Source organism: Hippopotamus amphibius, chromosome 1 (genome assembly GCF_030028045.1).
Source record: "Hippopotamus amphibius kiboko isolate mHipAmp2 chromosome 1, mHipAmp2.hap2, whole genome shotgun sequence".
NCBI lineage: Eukaryota > Metazoa > Chordata > Mammalia > Artiodactyla > Hippopotamidae > Hippopotamus > Hippopotamus amphibius.
In genome coordinates this window covers 26,410,150-26,429,098 of record NC_080186.1, presented here as the reverse complement: position 1 = coordinate 26,429,098, position 18,949 = coordinate 26,410,150, and the positions used below count along the sequence as shown (strand labels likewise).

Genomic DNA, 18,949 nt, shown 5'->3' with positions numbered 1-18,949 from the left:
AAGGTCACGGTCTGAGGTACAGGGGTGGGGTAGGACTTCAACATATGAATCCGAGGAGGACACGATTGAACCAGGAACATCCCATCAGGCCCAGTGGCTCTCCCAAGGCTCCTCCTCTTGGGTAAATGTAAAGTCTGATGATGCCACCGCTGTGAGGGGGACAGCCGCTCTGGGGCCTAGCCACACACTGGGCCTTCACCCCTGTGACGGGCACAGCCCTGCCCGCCACGCTTGTGTGGTGGGACCACTCTCGCTGTGTTAAGCCCACTTTGTCAAAGCTGCCCTCTGAGGCCCGCGGACTCCGTGGACTCCCTCCCTGTAGAAGAGACCCAACTCCCCCAGGGAGCCCTGGTCGCGGGCTCAGCACCTCCCATGCTCCCCAAGCCCTCACCTCTGAGGAGCTTCACCTGAGGCTCCTCTGCACGGGTCACTCGCGCGGAGGCTTCACGTGTTCAGGGCCAGTTTCTCTGAGGACGTTCCCTGGGTGCGTGTTGGGGGCGTGGGGGTGGAAACAGGGAGGAGGGGTTGTACGTTTGCCTTCAGAGGACCAACACCTTCCCCTGAGTTGGCCCAACGGCGTGAGAGGCCCCGTGACGTCCACGGGGGTTTCTGCCCTGTGGTGGCCCAGCTCCCCTCACTCACATTTTACCCCAGGACTTGCCTGGATGTTCCCCTTGAGGCTTCTCTTGGGTCGCAGGTCCAGCTCCTTCCTCAGCACCTGCCCGCTGCCCCAGTCCTGACGGCCCCTGTGGAGCCACTCTCAGTGTCAGGGCAGCTGCCCCCCTCAGACTTGACCTCGGCTTCCAGTAAGCCTCCTCTTCTGTGATGACCCCAACTTCCCGGCTACGTTGTCTCTAGTGCCAGAGGCCCAGGCCGTCCCGCTGAGGCCTCCCAATGTGTCGGGCCCAAATGATTCTCCCTGCCCCGTAGGCCCACATTCTTTAGCCTGGCCGCTCGCCCCAGGTTTTTCCTTTATGAAAAGACCTGCTTCATGAAAGAGCCACCTGGCACCACTGAGGCTGTTTCTGTTGAGCAAGCCTAGCTCCTTGTGGTCCCTCGACTTTCTTTGGAAGAAATCCAACTCCTTACTTTTTCTCAAAATCCCTCCTATTAGACATTCTGAACTTCCTCGGCTGGGGTTCTCTTTTCCCTTCTTCAGGTAAATAGTCCCGTAAAGTTTTCAGTAACAGTATAAGCTACTCCTACTCAGGTCTCCAGGTCTAACAGGCTTCACTTATTCCATTAAAATTTCTCAGGAGATTGCATTTCTAAGAACTTAGCAAAATAATAAGACATTGTTCCAAAATGTTAGGCTTCATCATTATTAATATGTTTAATATGATGCTTTGTTTGAAATTGTATCTGTTCCTACTGGAGCATCAACTCCTACTCTCCCCGAGGAGCCCTTTCCTGGGAAAATTGATTCCACTTCTTAAGCGTCATGTCTGCCCTCTAGGCCAAACCTCTCCCTTTTTTGTATGTGTTTTTGTTTTTCATTTTTTAAGTTAATTTTTATTTATAAGTATAGTTGCTTTACAATGTTGTGTTAGTTTCTGCTGTACAGCAAAGTGAATCAGCTCTACGTATACATATACCCTCTCTTTTTTGGAATTCCCTGTGCTATACAGCAGATTCTCATTCGTTATCTATTTTATACATAGTAGTGTGTATATGTCAATCCCAATCTCCCAATTCATCCCCCGCCCCCCGCCCCGCCTTTCCCTCCTTGGCACCCACACATTTGTTCTCTACGTCTGTGTCTCTGTTTCTGCTTTGCAAATAAGTTCATCTGTATCATTTTTCTAGATTCCACACATAAGCGATATTATATGATAATTTTCTCTTTCTGACTTACTTCACTCTGTATGACGGTCTTTAGTTCCATCAACCTCTCCCTTTGAAGCTTCCTCTGGTGGAACGGGCTCTGAGACTTCTCTCCATGTGAAAGCAATCCTGGTACCCTCACTTTGGGGTCTCTGTGGAAAGCTCAGCTCCCTCCCCTGGAGATAATTCGCATAAGAGAGACCCAGCCACTCTCCTCCAGGCTGCTCCTGGCTTCTCAGGAGGCCTCGGTCTTCAGGCTCCTCCCCATCGTTGGGTCCCCCTGTTCCCTCTGAGGCTTCTCTCGCAGCTCATCCATTCAGTCACCTCTCTGGGCTACAGGCTCCCTGCTTCTATTAAGACCTCATTTGCCAAATCGCCCAAACCCTCTGCTGCCGACAGAGCAATGTCCCCTTTGGCTGACCAGCCCACCCACTCTCTCTAGAACGGCTCGATTTTTCAACACAGCCAACTACCTTGATGATGTCCTGGGGAAACCTGCCCAGTTCTTCCCACGGAAGCCTCCCTGCACACTACTGAAAGTAAAACAGCCACCATTGCAGAAGGAGAGCTTCGGAATGGCAGCTTCATTTTTTTTTTAAAGATTTATTTGTTTGTTTGTTTGTTTGTTTGTTTATTGGCTCTGTTTGGTGTTTGTTGCTACACATAGGCTTTTTCTAGTTGTGGCGAGCGTGGGCTACTCTTCATTGTGGTGCACGGGATTCTTATTGCAGTGGCTTCTCCTGTTGTGGAGCACAGGCTCTAGGCACACAGGCTTCAGTAGTTGCAGAGCCAGGGCTCAATAGTTGTGGCCCATAGGCTTAGCTGCTCCGCGGCATGTGGGATCTTCCCAGCCCAGGGCTCGAACTCTGCATTGGCAGGCAGATTCTTAACCACTGCGCCGCCAGGGAAGTCCCGGAAATGGCAGCTTCTTGATCTTGGTTGTTTATGTTGTTACTGCACGTGAGGAGGCACCTACTTGCACGGAGCGTTCATTTGGTCTCAGCTGCTCCCCCTGAGAGTTTCCGCTGTACGAGCACTCCCTCTGCTCCCACGGCTGATTTCCTGCCGGGTGGACCCAGTTTCTGTCCCGTGGATCCGATTAAGTGAAGGCTCTGCTCTGTGACGTGCTCAGCAAATCTCTCGGCGGCCTCTCCCTTGGGCCAGGCCTCAGCCGCTCCCATCACGGCGTCTCCTAAGTCAGGCACACCCATTCTCAGGGAAGCAACTTTCTTGTTCTTTGGAGGGACTTTGTTATACGAAAATCACACATTCCTTTTAACCCAGCAGTTCCCTCTGAAAAGTTTCTCTCCTGGCCACAGGTTCGGCTTCCACCGCGCTTCTTCCTTACTGATAGGCTCTCATTTCTCAGAGTCACAGGGGCCCCACTCATGCCCTCACCTGACTGCTGCCCGTGTTTGTGATCTTGGTGGTGGTGGTTGTGATTGAATGAGATAAGCAACTGCAAAGAGCCAAGGTCAAAGCTGAGCCCCAACGAGATGCTCAAAGAATAATGGTCCAATCTAGCCTTGTCTTCCTTGCACCCCTTCCTCCATGGAAACAATAATAGCAGATAGTACTTAGTGCATTCTCACCACGTGCCAGTAATGTGCAAAGAGCTGTACATATATCATCCTACTGGATGCTCACAATAACCATTTTCTAAATAAGAAAACAAAGGCGTAGAGAACTTAAGTCACTTGCCCAAAGCCAATAACTACAAAATGACGAAGGCCCGTCTGAGTCTATGTCTTGGTTCTCCACCACTATGCTAACTTCCTGGCATGCCTATATTCTGGCTGGGGAGAAAATGCCCAGAGAGAATGAAGTCACCTTCTCTCCTGATCTTTTCCAGCCTACGAACTTCAAGAGTGCCCAGACCCAGAGCCCTTTGCCAATGGCATCGTGCGGGGAGCTGGCTACAACGTTGGGCAGTCAGTGACCTTCGAGTGCCTCCCAGGGTATCAACTGATGGGCCACCCTGTCCTCACATGTCAACATGGCACCAACCGGAACTGGGACCACCCCCTGCCCAGGTGTGAAGGTATGTCCCTCCCTCATCCCTGGTGATTCTTTTTAGGGACACTGGTCCAGAGCAGTCCCACCCTTCACCTGCCTGCTCCGTGTGTTCACCCATGCTGGGAGGTCCTGGCAAACTTTGTCTATCCTGTTTTCATATGGACAGGACTGAGCCTATTCAGGGAGAGGGTCCCTGTGACAGAGCTCTGGGCCAATGCTAGGGAGGACCTGGAGGAGATGTGGGTCACAGCCAAAGGAATACATACTCAGCCCTTGGGAATAGCCAACCTCGTGGGCTAGATGTCCCCCGTTAGAAGGGAAGACCCTGTATGAGGGTGTAGGAGCCCACTGATGCGCTGAGGAGTAGAGAGGTAATCATGTGAGAAGTGAATAAAGCATCTTCTAGGAAATTCTTGTCCCTTTCTTCACACCCCTGCCCCAGCTTATTCTCCTTCTCCTACATGAGCCTAGAGAGATCAGAGTTGATGATACCAGGGAGCTACAAGTGGCATTTCCCTGGATGGAGGAGAACCAAGATGCCATGCTGTCCCTACCCTTGTCTGCGTACCTCAGTTCCATTTTCCTTCTTTTTCAACTCATGGGGCCCAGCATTTTCCTGTAGGAGAAGCTGAGAGTTGTCTTCAAAGGGGAAAGTTTGGCAGGTGGATGGTATGGTCCAGGAGACCACCCTGGGCTTCATCTCGGAAACACTTCACCTCTCTGACCTCCAGTTTCTTCCTTAGTACAATGGGGCTTCTCACCTCTGCTTTGCAAGAGCTGAGAGGGTTCCAGGATGGCTCATGTAAAGTGTCAGCATAGTAACTGGCCTGAAAATGATAAGCTGGAAGTATTAACTCTCCATAGATAAAGAGACCTTGTTTGCACGACTGAGCTGTTCTGGTATTGGAATATAAGATCATAATCTCTAAAACTATTCAATTTCCAGTTCATTTTTCAGATTTTCAAAACGATCCTCGTGCATCATTTTGGAATTTTTAGTTGGTCACTTGCTACATGACAAGCTTCACTGTGGACTTTTTTTCCCCCTTTTTACTCCTATTTATGGCATCACAGGAGAGAGGAAAGAGCAGTGCTTCCGCCATCAGACATCTTGAGCCACAAGCCCTCCTCCCTCCTAAGAAAGTTCTTCCCTCAGCTTCTAGGACGCCATCTTCTCTTGATTTTCCAATCATCTTTCTGCCTGTGCCAACTTTTTGACTATCTTTTTCTTTGTCCCTTAAGTGTAGTTGTTCTTTGAAGTTTTTTCTCAGACTCTCTTCTCATCCCTCACATCTCCAAATGCCATCTATATCTGCGACCTTTATCTCTTTCCTGAGGTCTTTACGTATACATCCAATTCCTTACTAAATATCTTCTCTTATCCAGAGGCATCTAAATCCCAACGCATTCAAAATGGAAGTCATCGTCTTTCTGCCTTGACACTGAAATCCTCCCCTAGTGAAGTGCTCCTCTAGTCCCTGGTTATTCAGCCCTCAGTTTGGGAAGCCTCCCTCTCCCTTATCTGGCCTAGTCACCAAGTCTTGCTACTTCTAATCCTAACGGCCCTTCAAATGCATCCACTTCTCTCTGTGCACTGCTTCTACCTTAATCCAGGCCACTTAGATGAGGCTCGTCACTGGGTTCCCAGCCTTCAGTCTGTGTTCCTAAAGCCACTTTTCACAGTGTAGTCAGGGTGAGCCTTTGACACCATTCATGTACTCCAGGCACTCCCCTGCTCAGATGCCAGCAAGGTGTCCCCATCTCTTTTGGGGTACCATCCAACCCCCTTGGGGTAGTACACAGTGTGCCTCAGGGCCTGGTCCCCGCTTACCTCCCTGTGTTCGCCACTCTCTCAGGCTTTATGCTCCAGCTCAGCTGAAATACTTTCCGTTCTTGCCATGTGCCACCCTCTCTTGCCCCAGGCTCTGAGCGTGTGCTGGTCCCTCCTCACAGAACATTGCTCTTCTCTCCTGCCTTCCATGTAGCCCTTATCATCCCTCAGGTCTGAGTCTAAATGTGAATTCTGCCACCACTCCCTTCCTATGCCAACAAGACCAGATGAGGGGATCCCCCAAGTGTTCCCATGGCATTCCGTGTTGATGGCACTCTCCACCCTGGGCTGGAGATGTGGGTACACTTGGCTGTGTCCCAGGGGACTGTGAGTGCCACGAATCGGAATCACAGGCCGTGGTATCCTTGTTGTCCTTCACCTCCCCAGCCACGCCTGGCACCATTCAGTACACAGAGGAGGGATACCCGTGGGTACCACTTTCAGGATGCGTTCGCATTTGCAGGAACCCTGGTCTCCACTTGGAGGCGCTGGGATTCTTTCTTCTCAGACCGGTCCGCCCCCATCCACATCTGTGTCTGATGACCCATGCCAGACAAAACACTCATTATTCTGGACCAGGGTTGTTTTGTTTTGTTTTTGCCCAGAACCTCTTTTTATTCTCCTCCATGGTGACTAAGTCCAAATACCGTGGAGACTTCCAGGACTCTTTGTCCCCCTGCCTAAAGTCTCCATCAGAGTGAGTGTTGTCTGAGGAGACAGGAAGACAGGGAGGGAGGATCCTGTCTATGTAGCAGATGCCTCCTCCGTGAACTTGCCCTGGCTGGACATTTTACACGCAGCCGTTCATCTGATTGCCACCAGGGTCCTATGAGGAGGGGAGTCGTAGTCCCACTTTATAGGTGAAGAAAGAGCAGCTACACTTATCTAGTCAATTATCTAGTCAAATAATGGTTTAGCCATGATTTGAACCCAACCTTAGCCTTAGGACAGGAACCTGCAGTGCTTAAGTCAAGACCAAAAGTACCGCTCCAAGAATCTCAGAATAAAAAGAAAAGAAAGAGATACTATCCTAATGTCTTACCTCTTCCAGCAAAAGTACTGAAGCCCTGACTCTAGCATTTCTGGGGAAGGAGCGGGGAGAGATTTACTGTCTTTCCTTCTGAACAAGTGTCTTCTGGGAAAAATAGAAAGTGGGGGGGGGGGCCGACCAGGGGCTGAGGCAGGCTCACAGAGGCACCTGCACTGAAAACTGGGGGCCACGTGGGCTATGGCGTGTCGGGAATGGCGGGGAAAGCCAGCCCCAGCCCTCCGCAGTCCCGACTCCTCTCCCCATCCCGCCCAGCCTCCTGGAGCAGGATGGTTCCTGCTGGGGGCTGGAACTGAACCGGAAGTCATCTGAATTCTCAGGGCCAGGGTGTGATCTCCAGCACTCATCTGTGTCTGTGTCCTCTCCCTGGCAGTCCCCTGTGGCGGGAACATCACCTCTTTCAATGGCACCGTGTACTCCCCGGGCTTCCCCAGTCCCTACTCCAGCTCCCAGGACTGTGTCTGGCTGATCACTGTACCCATTGGCCACGGCATCCGCCTCAACCTCAGCCTGTTGCAGACGGAGCCCTCTGGAGACTTCATCACCGTCTGGTAGGGCCAGCTGCCACGTCAGCAACCAATGAGAAAGGGGCACTAGCTGGGCTCTAAACAGGGTCACCCATCTATTTGTCCAGAACACCACAAGCTGAAAGCTTTTAAACGGCTCTCAGCCTCTTGGGTCTCAAATAAACATAGTGGAAGGAGGACTCAGCTTCAATTAGCCTTTTTGACTCCTTGAAGGGAAAGGAGTGACAGGGCAGTGGTTCCCAGCCTGCAGTCCAGCTAGGGGTCAGTCAAAGTACCAATGGGTGTGAGAATGGGAAAGGGTGTAGATGAGTAGACTTTTCTCAGGATTTCCAGAGTCCAAACCAAAATTCTACATTTACCTAAGATAAGCTACCCAGACTAATGAAAGAGCTTTGGAGTGGAATTTTGTGAAGTCCCACTGGTCATCTCATGCTGAGCCAGTGCTGACCACAGAACTGTCCACAGTGATGGAGATGTTACGTATCTGTGAGATGTTACGTGTTGCGATCTGCCATCCAGTATGGCAGCCACTCTCTACATGTGGCCGTGGAGCACCTGAATGTGACTAGAGTGACTGAAGAGCTGATTTTCAAACTTTATTAAATTTTAAATAATTTAAAAGCAAATAGTCACATGTAGCCTAGTGGTTACCAAACTGGACAGCTCAGCTCTGAGTTATATAGTTAGAGCATCTTGAGTTCATTTTAAAATGGGAAGGTGAATTATTAGTTAATAAGTGCAGTTTCCTATACACTTTTTTTCCAAACCACTGAATCTTTAGGCAAAGATATAACTTAAAAATGTCTTTGTTTGGAGGTTCTGGGAATCAGCAGGAGACAGTGAGATTCTCTTCTCAAAATGTCCAGGGCTGGACAACTGTCACCTGACTGCCCTGGATTGATTTCTCGCTTAGTTTCCAGACAATGGCTAAGAACAAATGGGAGGGACTGGATAAGGTTCCAGGGGAGAAATCCTTTGCCCAAGGAAGGCAACAGGGCAATGCCTCTTTGCTCACTGAAGGCCACGGACACACCGGGTGGAACAGGCCAGGCACGGTGACCTTCTTTCCTGTTGCAGGGATGGGCCACAGCAGACAGCCCTACAGCTCGGAGCTTTCAGCCGGAGCTTGGCCAAGAAAACAATGCACAGCTCATCCAACCAGGTCCTGCTCAAGTTCCACCGTGACTCGGCTGCAGGTGGGATCTTCGCCATAGCTTTCTCTGGTCAGTATGGAAGCCTGACAGGTGGGGGCTGGGAGAAGACCCTCAAGTCCAGGCCGGGCTTGACCCCTGGCTCCCGCATGTGCCAGCTGTGGGACTTGGAAGTGTAGCATAGCCTCTCCACCTCGGTATCCTCAGGGTTATGAGAATTCAACGTGTAGGATATGGGAGAGCTCCCAGCACAGGGCTCCACAAATGTGAGTTTTCCTTCTCCTCCACACTAGTAGGGTGGAGAGGCCCATGATGCTGATCCTTGGCACCAAGTTCAAGGTCAGAGGCAGCATGGTGAGGTTTCTCTCTTATCTGTCATTTGCACCAGCTCCCTGGCTGAGTTATCCGTTTACCTGTGCCCCACCTGATCCCTCAGCACATTCTAGAGGGTTGTCCCTCTAGAGGTTGTCCCTCTCTGAAGGAATCCAGGGCCTCTGTGGATGCCACAGGAAGTGCACTGTGCACAAATGATGTCACGGAGAATTCAAGTAGAGGAGCATGAAAAATTCCCGGTGCATCTGTCCTTATTGACAGCCTGCTTTCTTCTAAAAGTCCAAGGTCATGCACCCAGGTATTTCCTCATTTTTGTTATAGTGGACACAGCATAGAAAAACTTATAGAAAGTTCTCCATAGGCTTGTGCCAGCCATGAAATAACCCCCCTTGCTTACAATCTGTGGAACAATGCATCAATTTGAACTGCAAATCAGCAAGGCTTGGCTTTATTCCCGGCTCCACCTCAGGCCAAGTGTCTGACCTTGTGTAGGTCTCTCCCCAGCTTGAGAGCTCAGTTTCTTCACCTGCAGAACAAGGGGCTTGGCGTTTGTGACCTCTAAGAATCCTGTGAAGTAGTTAAGCAGATATTGTTACCCCCGCTTTACGAACAAGGAAATGAGGGTCAGGGAAGGCAGGAGGGCTGGCCCAGAACCGCACGGCTAGAACTGGGGGGAGAACCCAGTCCTTGCAGCTCTGCACTGGCTGCTCCGGTGGGACCGCACGGCATTACTGCCTCACACGTGCATTTACAGAAACTTGAATGCATTCAGCCCTAAGTCCTTGCGAGAGGTAGTAATATTGAGACAGAAAGAGACAGAAACAACATTGCTGAGAGCATGGGCCCCTCCAGTCGCCAGCCCCAGGGAGCTTGGGCCCTGGTGAGTGTGATATGGAGATGAGATCCCCACCTTCTCCATCTGCCGTGGTATCCACAGCCCTCTTGTTGGGTACACCTCTCACCCCATTAACGGGACCCAGGTTTTGAAGGCTATGTCATTCTGACTCTATGTGACTTGCTCATAGAGTAATAGAGTATAGACTCCAGAGTCACACAGACTTGGGTTCAAATCTCTGCCACATATTAGCTGTGTGACCATGAGTCTGTCACTTACCTTTCTGGGCCTCAATTTCATTATCAACAAAATGGGAATCATATCAGTATCTAACCACACAGAGTTAAATGAAATCATGCGTGGGGATGCCTAGCACCAGGCACAGAGTGTAAGAGGTACTCAGCACATGACAGTTCTAATCATCCCCATCATCATTAGAGAGTAACAGGACCAGGTGAAGGAGGCCCAGCACTGCCCTGAGCCATCCTTGTTCCCAAGTTCTCCTGAGTGAGTCTGCCCAGGAGAGCACTTGTTTCTTTGTGTGTCTTGGCCACTGTGCCCCTGATGCCCTCAGATGAGACATGAGACCCTTAGGTGCTCTCTCAGACCATGGCCCAAGGCCTCATCGACCAGAGGGCAGGCAAAGGCCTGGGCGAGAGGATCCACTGCTAGGCCCAGGCCATGGTGTTCGGGTGGGAGAGGCTCTCTGCAAGGGGCCAAGTGAGCAAGAAGGCACATTCCACCCACTCATAGGGCTTTTGATAAATTCTGGTATATAGCAATGTGTAAAAGGTACGTGTAACACACATGCAGTTTATAGAAGGAGAATAAGATGAGCACTTGTCGCTGAGTCTAAGATAAAGAACACCAGTGCCCTTGAAGCCCCTGTGTGCCGCCTCCAACACATCCCCCTGGCCCACCCCCAGCGTTAACCATGGTCCTGAATTTTCTGTTAATCATTCATCGCTTTTCATTATAATTTTACTCCATAAGTGTATGTCTCCACAAATGTATACTGTTTCATTGCGCATCTTTTTTCTGTTATGTAAATAGGATTATTCACTAAGTGTTCTTCTGTGACCTGCTTCTTTCACTCAAAGTTAAGCTTTTGAAATTCATGTGGATGTATGTGACTAGATTTAGTCCATTTTTCAATGCCATCTAGTATTCCGTTGTGTGAAAATAGTGATTTATCTAGTCTACTGTTAGTAGGCATTTAAGTTATTTTATTTCAAACAATATGAGCATTGTTGTACATTCCTTCTTGTGGACAAGAGTTTCTCTAGAGTACGTGCCTATGTGGAACTGCTAGGTTGTAAGTATTCACATATTCAGTTTTACTAGGTAAGGCCAAATTGATCTCATGAAGTAGTTATAACAATTTATACTCTTCCTGGCCATGGAGGTAGAGCTTCTGCTGCCCTACATTCTTGCAAACACTGGGTTTTAATGGACTTTTAAATTTTTGCCAACCTGGTGGATAGTATTTCACTTTTCTGTTGATGATGAGGATGAACATTCTTTCATATCTTCGTTGGCTATTCCTTCTTCCTGCTCTGTGAAATGCCTGCTCCCATACGGCTTTCTTCCCCCAAGAAGAAAGAGAACAAACAAGTAAGCAGATAAATAAAATCTCTGCAATTTTTAATACATGCTGTGAAAGAAACAAATAAGATAGCAAACAAAAAGGTAGAGAATCCACTTCATGTAGAATAATTGGGGAAAATGTGTCTTAAGAGTTGGTATTTGAGACTAGAACTAAAGAAAAAAGAAGGAGCCAGATTTGCAAGAGCAGGGATTGGGAATGGGGTGGGGGAAAAAATGCTTGCCTTTTTATAGGTAAACATTAGCTCTAAATAAATTTCTCTTCATATAAGAACCAAAAAGAAGAAAGATACCTTAGAAGACTTATGACAGTATTGTACAGTACTTTTTTAAATGACAAAATAGAATCTGAATTGCAGAGAAAAAATGCCCTTGGAAACATATACTTTAGGAAATAGAAATAAACTTTGGAAAGCATCTGCTTCCAGCATAAGAGTCTAGGTAGCATGGACTCCAAATAAGAGCTATCTGGCTGAGAGGTTAATAAAAGGGAAAATCATACCCCACCTGATAGGATGCAGGGAGAAGAACCCAGCATCACTTCAGTGATTGTCCCGTCAAAGATGCACAACCCGAATCTAATCATGAAGTATCAGACAAATCTAAATTAAAGGTAATGTAATTCAGTGTTACATACTAGAAATCAACTGACATACAATTTTCAAAAGTATAAAAGTCAGGAAGGTCAAGGAAAGTCTTTAGAATTGTTCCAGACTAAGGGAGACTAAGAAACATGACAAGGAAATGCAACGTATGGTTCTGAACTGGATGTGTTTGCTATTAAGGACTTTATTGACACCAGTGGTAAAACTTGGATGGAGTGTAAGGATTAGATGGCAGTGACATATCAGTGTTAATTTCCTCCTTTGGTGTTTGTATTGTGGTTGTGTGGAAGAATGTGCTTGTTTGTAAGAAACACACACTGGAATAGTCTGTGGTTATGGGGTATCATGTTGGCGACTTAAATTTCAACTGGTTCATGAAAACGTTTTTTGTACTATACTTCCAACTTTTCTACACCTTTGTGATTGTTTCAAATTAAAGCTTTTATTTATGAAGGGAGCTAGCTATAACAGAATGCAAGTGCACAGTTTAAATAGGCATACGAACCAGCCAAGAGCAGAACTGACACTGGAGAGAAACAATACAGAGATGTGGAGGACAGACCTGAAAAGTTCCACATGAAGATGGAAAAGGACAAGGACTTGAAAATGATAAAGGAGAAGATGGTAAAGAAAGAGATCAGGTGACCAAAGAACCAATGTACTGATAAGAAGTATTTATGAGGAGAAGAACCTGATGGATGGCACAGCAATAGTAAAACTCTTCTGAGATTAAGGAAAATCTGTGCATATAGGATAAAAGAGATCACTGTATACCAGGAGAAATCAAAAACAGCCTGGCAAGTTTTCCAAATTATAAGGGTGAAAGGTAGAGGAAAGCTGCTAGAATCCAGGGTGAGAAAATTAACTACGAGGAGCCAAAAACAGCAATCCTCAGATTAATTCTTTTTGGCATTCAATTCCAGAAAATAAAGGAGGCATTTTTAAAGATGTTCAGGAACAAAAATTATTGAGAGCTTCACATGTGAAGGCAAAAGATAGTCATTTGCAGATATCCAAGAGCTTAAAATTAGTGTCAACCAAAGTCTCAATTTGAATTGTTACTCAAGGATGTAATCACCCAACAAAGGATGAACCAATAGCTCAATATAGAGTTGTATAAAAGATAAAAATGGAAGGATTGACTAGCTAATCACAGACTTAAGTCTAATAACTATTGAAAATATAGATTCAAAACCATGCAAATACAATTATTCTTAAAAGTTTAAAAATAATTATTTCATATTAACAAATGCCCAAATAGTTAGAAGAGGGAGAGGAGAAAGGAAACGTCTTTATCTTCCATTGGGGTGGAATCAATAGACATTATTCAATTATTAATTTTATAATTAGAACAAGAAGTGTTCCAAGTATATATGCTAGTCATTAATAAATTAAAACTCAACTATAGTACTTCCAAATTGCTAAAAGAAAAAAATGAAGCGAAACGTAATTCACACACAAAAGGAAGAAAACAAGGGAAACTGTGTAGAAACAGAGATACAGAAAACACAGAATAAGCACCAAATAAAATAGTTCAATTATTATGACAAATACAAATTATTACAGCCCAATTCCCTATTAAAAATACAAAGACTCTTAAATTAGGCTAAATACAATATAACTAGATTTTCCATACCAGGAATATAACTAAGACAGTGTGACAGCTTTAAAATAAAAGGCTGGGTGGTAATATATTTGGAAAACACAACAATAATCAAAGAATAGAATTCAAAGCAAAAAGCATGCAATGGAAAAAATGGATTCTTTCATATTAGAGAATAATCTGTAATGATAATTTTTAAATGATAATCCTTTTGGGAAAGTTGCAGGAGGCAGCCCACTTAGTGTTGGGCAGTCAGAGTACATATCAAAAGGTAAACACAATGTGATTAACCGCAGCCAAAATATTTCCAGGTGTCTGCCCAGCTCATAATGCCCCTCTCATGTGGGCACCTGTCAGCTATGTTTGTACGTCTTGACTCCCCTTCACATACACCCCAGATCCCAATAACAGTAGCTGGAACTAAAGGTGGCCACCTGACCAGACTCCAGCAGAGATAATCAGATGCTCTCTCAGGAACTTGAAATTGAACATGAGAGATTCTGCTTCTTCCTGGACTCATCTCCTGAAGACAGAAGATATAAGTCCAAGTGCAATAGATTGCCTGTCTTCTACAGTCCATGGAGACTGAGAAACTGAAAGGTCCTGTGTGCAGAAAGAGAATCAGTGAGACATGTGGGGAACTTCCCCGGCTTCCTGGTGGCCCTTCAGCTCTTCGTCCTATACCTTTATGAAGTCTGGCTGCAAATCCACCCTTGGGTTCACTCCTCTCTGAGAGGCTTCTTTTGCTTCTTCTACCCTCAGTTGATTCGTGTTCCTTACACACAAGGTTCCAGAAGGACCCAACAATCCTACTTCTGGACATTGTGCAAACATATGTGTATAAAGATATTCCTTGAAGTGCTATTTACAACAGGAAAATTGGAGACAATCCAAATGTAAAATAATAGGAGAGTGCAAATTATGACACACAGAAATGGAGGAAAATATAGTCATTAGAAATCATTCGTGTAGAACACAATTCATTGACTAAGGGAAATTTTATTTTATAATGTTCGGTGAAAAAAAGCAAATTTGGGGGGAGCTCAGATGTTGGTATAACCAAAGGATGCAATGATTATGGACCCCTAACCTAGACTACAGCCACCCGTCCTTGTGAGGTTCTTGAGAACGAGATATATACCAGCAACAGTGGCAAAGGAAGGCATTTTATTATCAGCTGGGCTTCAACCCCAAGTCCAAATGCAGAGCCTGGAGTCTTCAGGTAAACTGAACTGAACCATGTGAACTACATTTTCCCCTAAGTTAATTTGGCTTTAAAAGCTTCAGAGGTAAGGCCAATTCAGCACACCCATCAGCATGAGGAGGAAGTATCCAGAGAGTCAGTGGGAAAGAATTCTATGTGCAGGGAAGGACCCACAGTGGCTACTGCTGAGCTGACCGCGGCTTGACCTAAGCAGATGAGCCCTGCCCAGCAGTTAGCATGTTAACAGTTACCGGAGTCTACGCTGTATCAGTGCCTCACCCCCCAGGGAAACAAGGGGGATGGAGACAAAAGGAAACAGGAGTCTTGAGCATCCCCCTGCCCTCAAGCTCTGCAGCAATAACATGGTAGGTACGGTGTGTGTTTGGCAGGGGAGGGGTGTTGCCTGTAAAAGATCAAAGGTCGTACACCAAAATGCTAGCAATGGTTATGCCCAGGGGGTGGGACTTGGGGAATGTTTGTTTTATTGCTTTTCAGTATTCCACCAGCTTTCTGCATTGAGCAGAAATTTGTAATTTTTGAAAAGTTAATTTTAAAAGCGTATTGGGAAATCACCCAAACAAATAACCACCAACTATAAAATACCCAAGCTGTGTTTAGATGGAGATTTCTTTTATTGATTTTTTTTCCTAGGAAAGTTGTGTGTCTTAGGCAGTTTTAGAAGGTATGTTTTAAAGGTAAGCATGAGGCTGAGAATGGAAGGTATCAAATTTTTTTAAATTCTATAAAGGAAAACATTGAGAATCGGCTAGGTAAAAATTTAATGCTTGCACATCCAAAGAGTGCCATAAATAAATAGAAGCAAATGATAAATTGAGAAATATATTTAACAGGCAAAGAACAATCTTGTATATACATAGAGTTTTTCATAGTTGTAGGAAAAATAGAGGCAAAGGACAGGAATAGAGAGTTAAAAAGAATCATATAAATAGTCCATTAATATATGAAAAAAATGTTTAGCCTAACTGGTTATCAAATGCCAACTAAAAGAAAAGAAGTGGTACTGTTTGTTGTCTATCAAGTTCTGTGAGGCAAAGACTGTGTCTGTTTACACTTGCATCGTCCACTCCTAACACAGTGCCTGACCCAGGGCAAACCCTCAATAGATAATCATACAATGGATAGAACGAAAGAAGAATGATAGCGCCCAGGGTTGGATAAACTGGCACTCTGTTGACAGTATTTGTCAGAGCAGTTTTCCTGGGGAGAAAAATGGAAGCATGTATCAAATACAGGCCTGGTCCTCCCTGGTTTATGTTAAATCAAGATTAAACGGGGGCTTCCTAGGTGGCGCAGTGGTTAAGAATCCACCTGCCAATGCAGGGGACACGGGTTCCTTCCCTGCTCCAGGAAGATCCCACATGCCACGGAGCAACTGAGCCTGTGCACCACGACTATTGAGCCTGTGCTTTAGAGCCCATGAGCCACAACTATTGAGCCCATGTGCTACAACTACTGAAGCCCACGCACTTAAAGCACGTGCTCCACAACAAGAGAAGCCATGGCAGTGAAGAGCCCATGCACCACAACGAAGAGTAGCCCCTACTCACCGCAACTAAAAGAAAGCCCACACACAACAAAAAAGACCCAACACAGCCAATAAAATAAATAAATAAATAATAAATTTATTAAAAATAAAAAGATTAAACCTGTTTGGGGACTTACCTGGTGGCGCAGTGGTTAAGAATCCGCCTGGCCAATGCAGGGGACACAGCTTCGAGCCCTGGGCTGGGAAGATCCCACATGCCGCGGAGCAACTAAGCTTGTGCGCCACAACTACTGAGCCCACACTCAACAACTACTGAAGCCCACATGCCTAGAGCCCGTGCTCCACAACAAGAGAAGCCACCGCAATGAGATACCCTCCTACTGCAACAAAGAGTAGCCCCCACTCACCACAACTAGAGAAAGCCGACACATGGCAATGAAGACCCAACACAGCCAATAAAATAAATAAATTTATTTATTTATTTAAAAAAAAAAAAGCCCTATTTGGCTACCCCAAGAGGGCTCTTGGTTTTGATACTCACACTTCATAAAGCTATATGTCACTCAATATGACATGCTTCAGCAGACACATCTGTAGAAGAAAATTAAAGTTAAATCCTCAAAACATAATACAACATTTTAAATAAAACTACATGCAGAAGAAGTCTTAAGTTACATCCCAACTACAATTGGTAAAATGTCAGAATGCCACGTGAACATTTGGAACAGGTGTTTCAGGTGCTGCTGGCTCTGAGAGGTTATCACAGAGTGATGTTCACCGTGAAGGGTCACTTCTCAACCAGGCTGTCCCGAACACGTTCTCGCCATGCCTTTTGAATTTAGCCCTTGTTTCTGCCTAGGGTTTCTGTCTCAAGCTGAAAAGATTGCAGTGTTTATGGCGCAATATGCAATGCATAGAACTGCTGTTTTGTTACAAACGTACTGATCATTGGGTGATCATGAAGTGATGCTTTAAGCATCTACCTTCTAGCATAGTGGTTTGTTATATGTAGGTATTTTATGTATGTATGTGTATATAATATATACACACACACACATATATATAGCGGTTTTGCATATATACAGGTATTTTGTTGTTTTCAGTACTTTTGGGTCTTGGGTTATGCATTATAATTTTTCCCATTTAAAGTAATAGGAAATAGGCCCCTAGTTAGCATCTTGACACAGAACATCTGATTTCCAGGTATGAATTACCGACATTCAGTGGGAGATGCCTGTACTTTAAAAAGGTCATACACTTTAATCATTTCTAGTTTTACAAAAAGAAAAAACTTCATAAAAGATACATATATAAAAAGATGTTCATCACAGTTTCATTTTATTTTTTTTTAAGAATGTTTATTGAGATACAGTTAACATACAATAAACTGCATATATTTAGAGCGTACAATTTGGTATCCCAATCTCCCAGTTCATTCTCCCCCCAACCCTCCCCACTTTCCCCACTTGGTGTCCATATGTTTGTTCTCTACATCTGTGTCTCTATTTCCACCTTGCAAACTGGTTGATTTGTACCATTTTTCTATATTCCGCATATGTGTTAATATACGATATTTGTTTTTCTCTTTCTGACTCACTTCACTCTGTATGACAGTCTCTAGGTCCATCCATGTCTCTACAAATGTCCCAGTTTCATTGCTTTTTACAGCTGAGTAATATTCCATTGTCACAGTTTCATTTTAAATTGTAAAACTTTGGAAATCTAAATGATTAACAACAGAGTATCTGTAAATAAATTCTAGTAGATTATGTGATTAAATCCTATGAAGGCATTTCAATCATATTTTTGATGAAATGTGATTCCATGGGAAAAATCTTGCAATATAAATAGTAAGTGCACAAGGATCAACACAAAGTACATAACATGGTGCAGACTTTGTAACAGAAAAATAAATGTGCAGAAAATATATACTCTGAGAATTTAAAATGTTAACAGTAGTTATCTCGGAGAAGGCAATGGATGAGTTTGATTTTCCTCTTAATGTTTTCATAGAAAATCTCAGATTTTCTTTCATGATAATGTATTACATTTGTAATTTAAAAAAATAATAATAATGTTATTTTAAAAAACATAGCCAGGGTTGAAGTGACTTTGGAAATAACATCAACAGCAGTGGCCACAGCAGCTGACACACAGAGCACTTAACCACGTGCCAGATCATGAAAGAAAGCCAAGTTATGTGCCCACACTGAACTTTGCCTCGGTAATACGCTCCACACACAGGCCAGTCTCTGCCCAAAGGGGTGGTTTCCGGTTTAGAAAATCCACTGAAGCCAGAATGTTTGACCAAAGGTCGGAAAAGAAACAAGCTCTCTTTGCTGGGCACTCACCTAAGCCACACACAGCATTTAGATGCTGAGTAGTGGAAAGAATACGGGATTTGAGAGCAGCCAGACCTGGGTTCAGATTCTACCTGTGCCACTTACTTCCTGTGTGACTTTGGAGCAGTAACTGAACCTTTCTGAATCTCAGCTTCCTCACAGGTAGAGTGAGAACACCTTGCAGGGGGATCATCTATTGTGAGAATTCAAGGTGACAGCACGTGAAAATGCCTGACATGTAGCAGGTGCTCAGTAAATGCTTCTTTCTCCTCCCTCCAGCTCTAGGCACCATCACTGCCTTCTTAGATCCTCTCTCCTTCATTGTTCGTCTTGATATATGGTTCCTGGTTTTTGCATCAAAAGCAAACAAAAACAGATGGCAGCAGATAAGCAAAATAGTGCTTGGCTAACCTTGCCCTGTGTACAGATAAATACTCGTTAATAGCTGCTGTGTGAAGGGATGAGAAGTGAGAACGTGAAGCACCGAACAAATGAATGACCACGTGCTCCAAGAATGA

At 45.2% G+C, this 18,949-nt stretch overlaps 1 protein-coding gene across 2 annotated transcripts in view; it reads left to right on the top strand.

Moving 5' to 3' along the window:
* Positions 1-18,949, top strand: part of CSMD2 (CUB and Sushi multiple domains 2) — a 629,134-nt gene that overhangs the window by 525,498 nt on the left and 84,687 nt on the right. For both annotated transcript variants that reach the window (XM_057744228.1, XM_057744218.1), the window contains exons 42-44: positions 3,677-3,865; positions 7,093-7,270; positions 8,324-8,469. In XM_057744228.1, the coding sequence (XP_057600211.1) occupies positions 3,677-3,865; positions 7,093-7,270; positions 8,324-8,469 (513 nt within the window). The remainder of the gene's footprint in view (positions 1-3,676; positions 3,866-7,092; positions 7,271-8,323; positions 8,470-18,949) is intronic.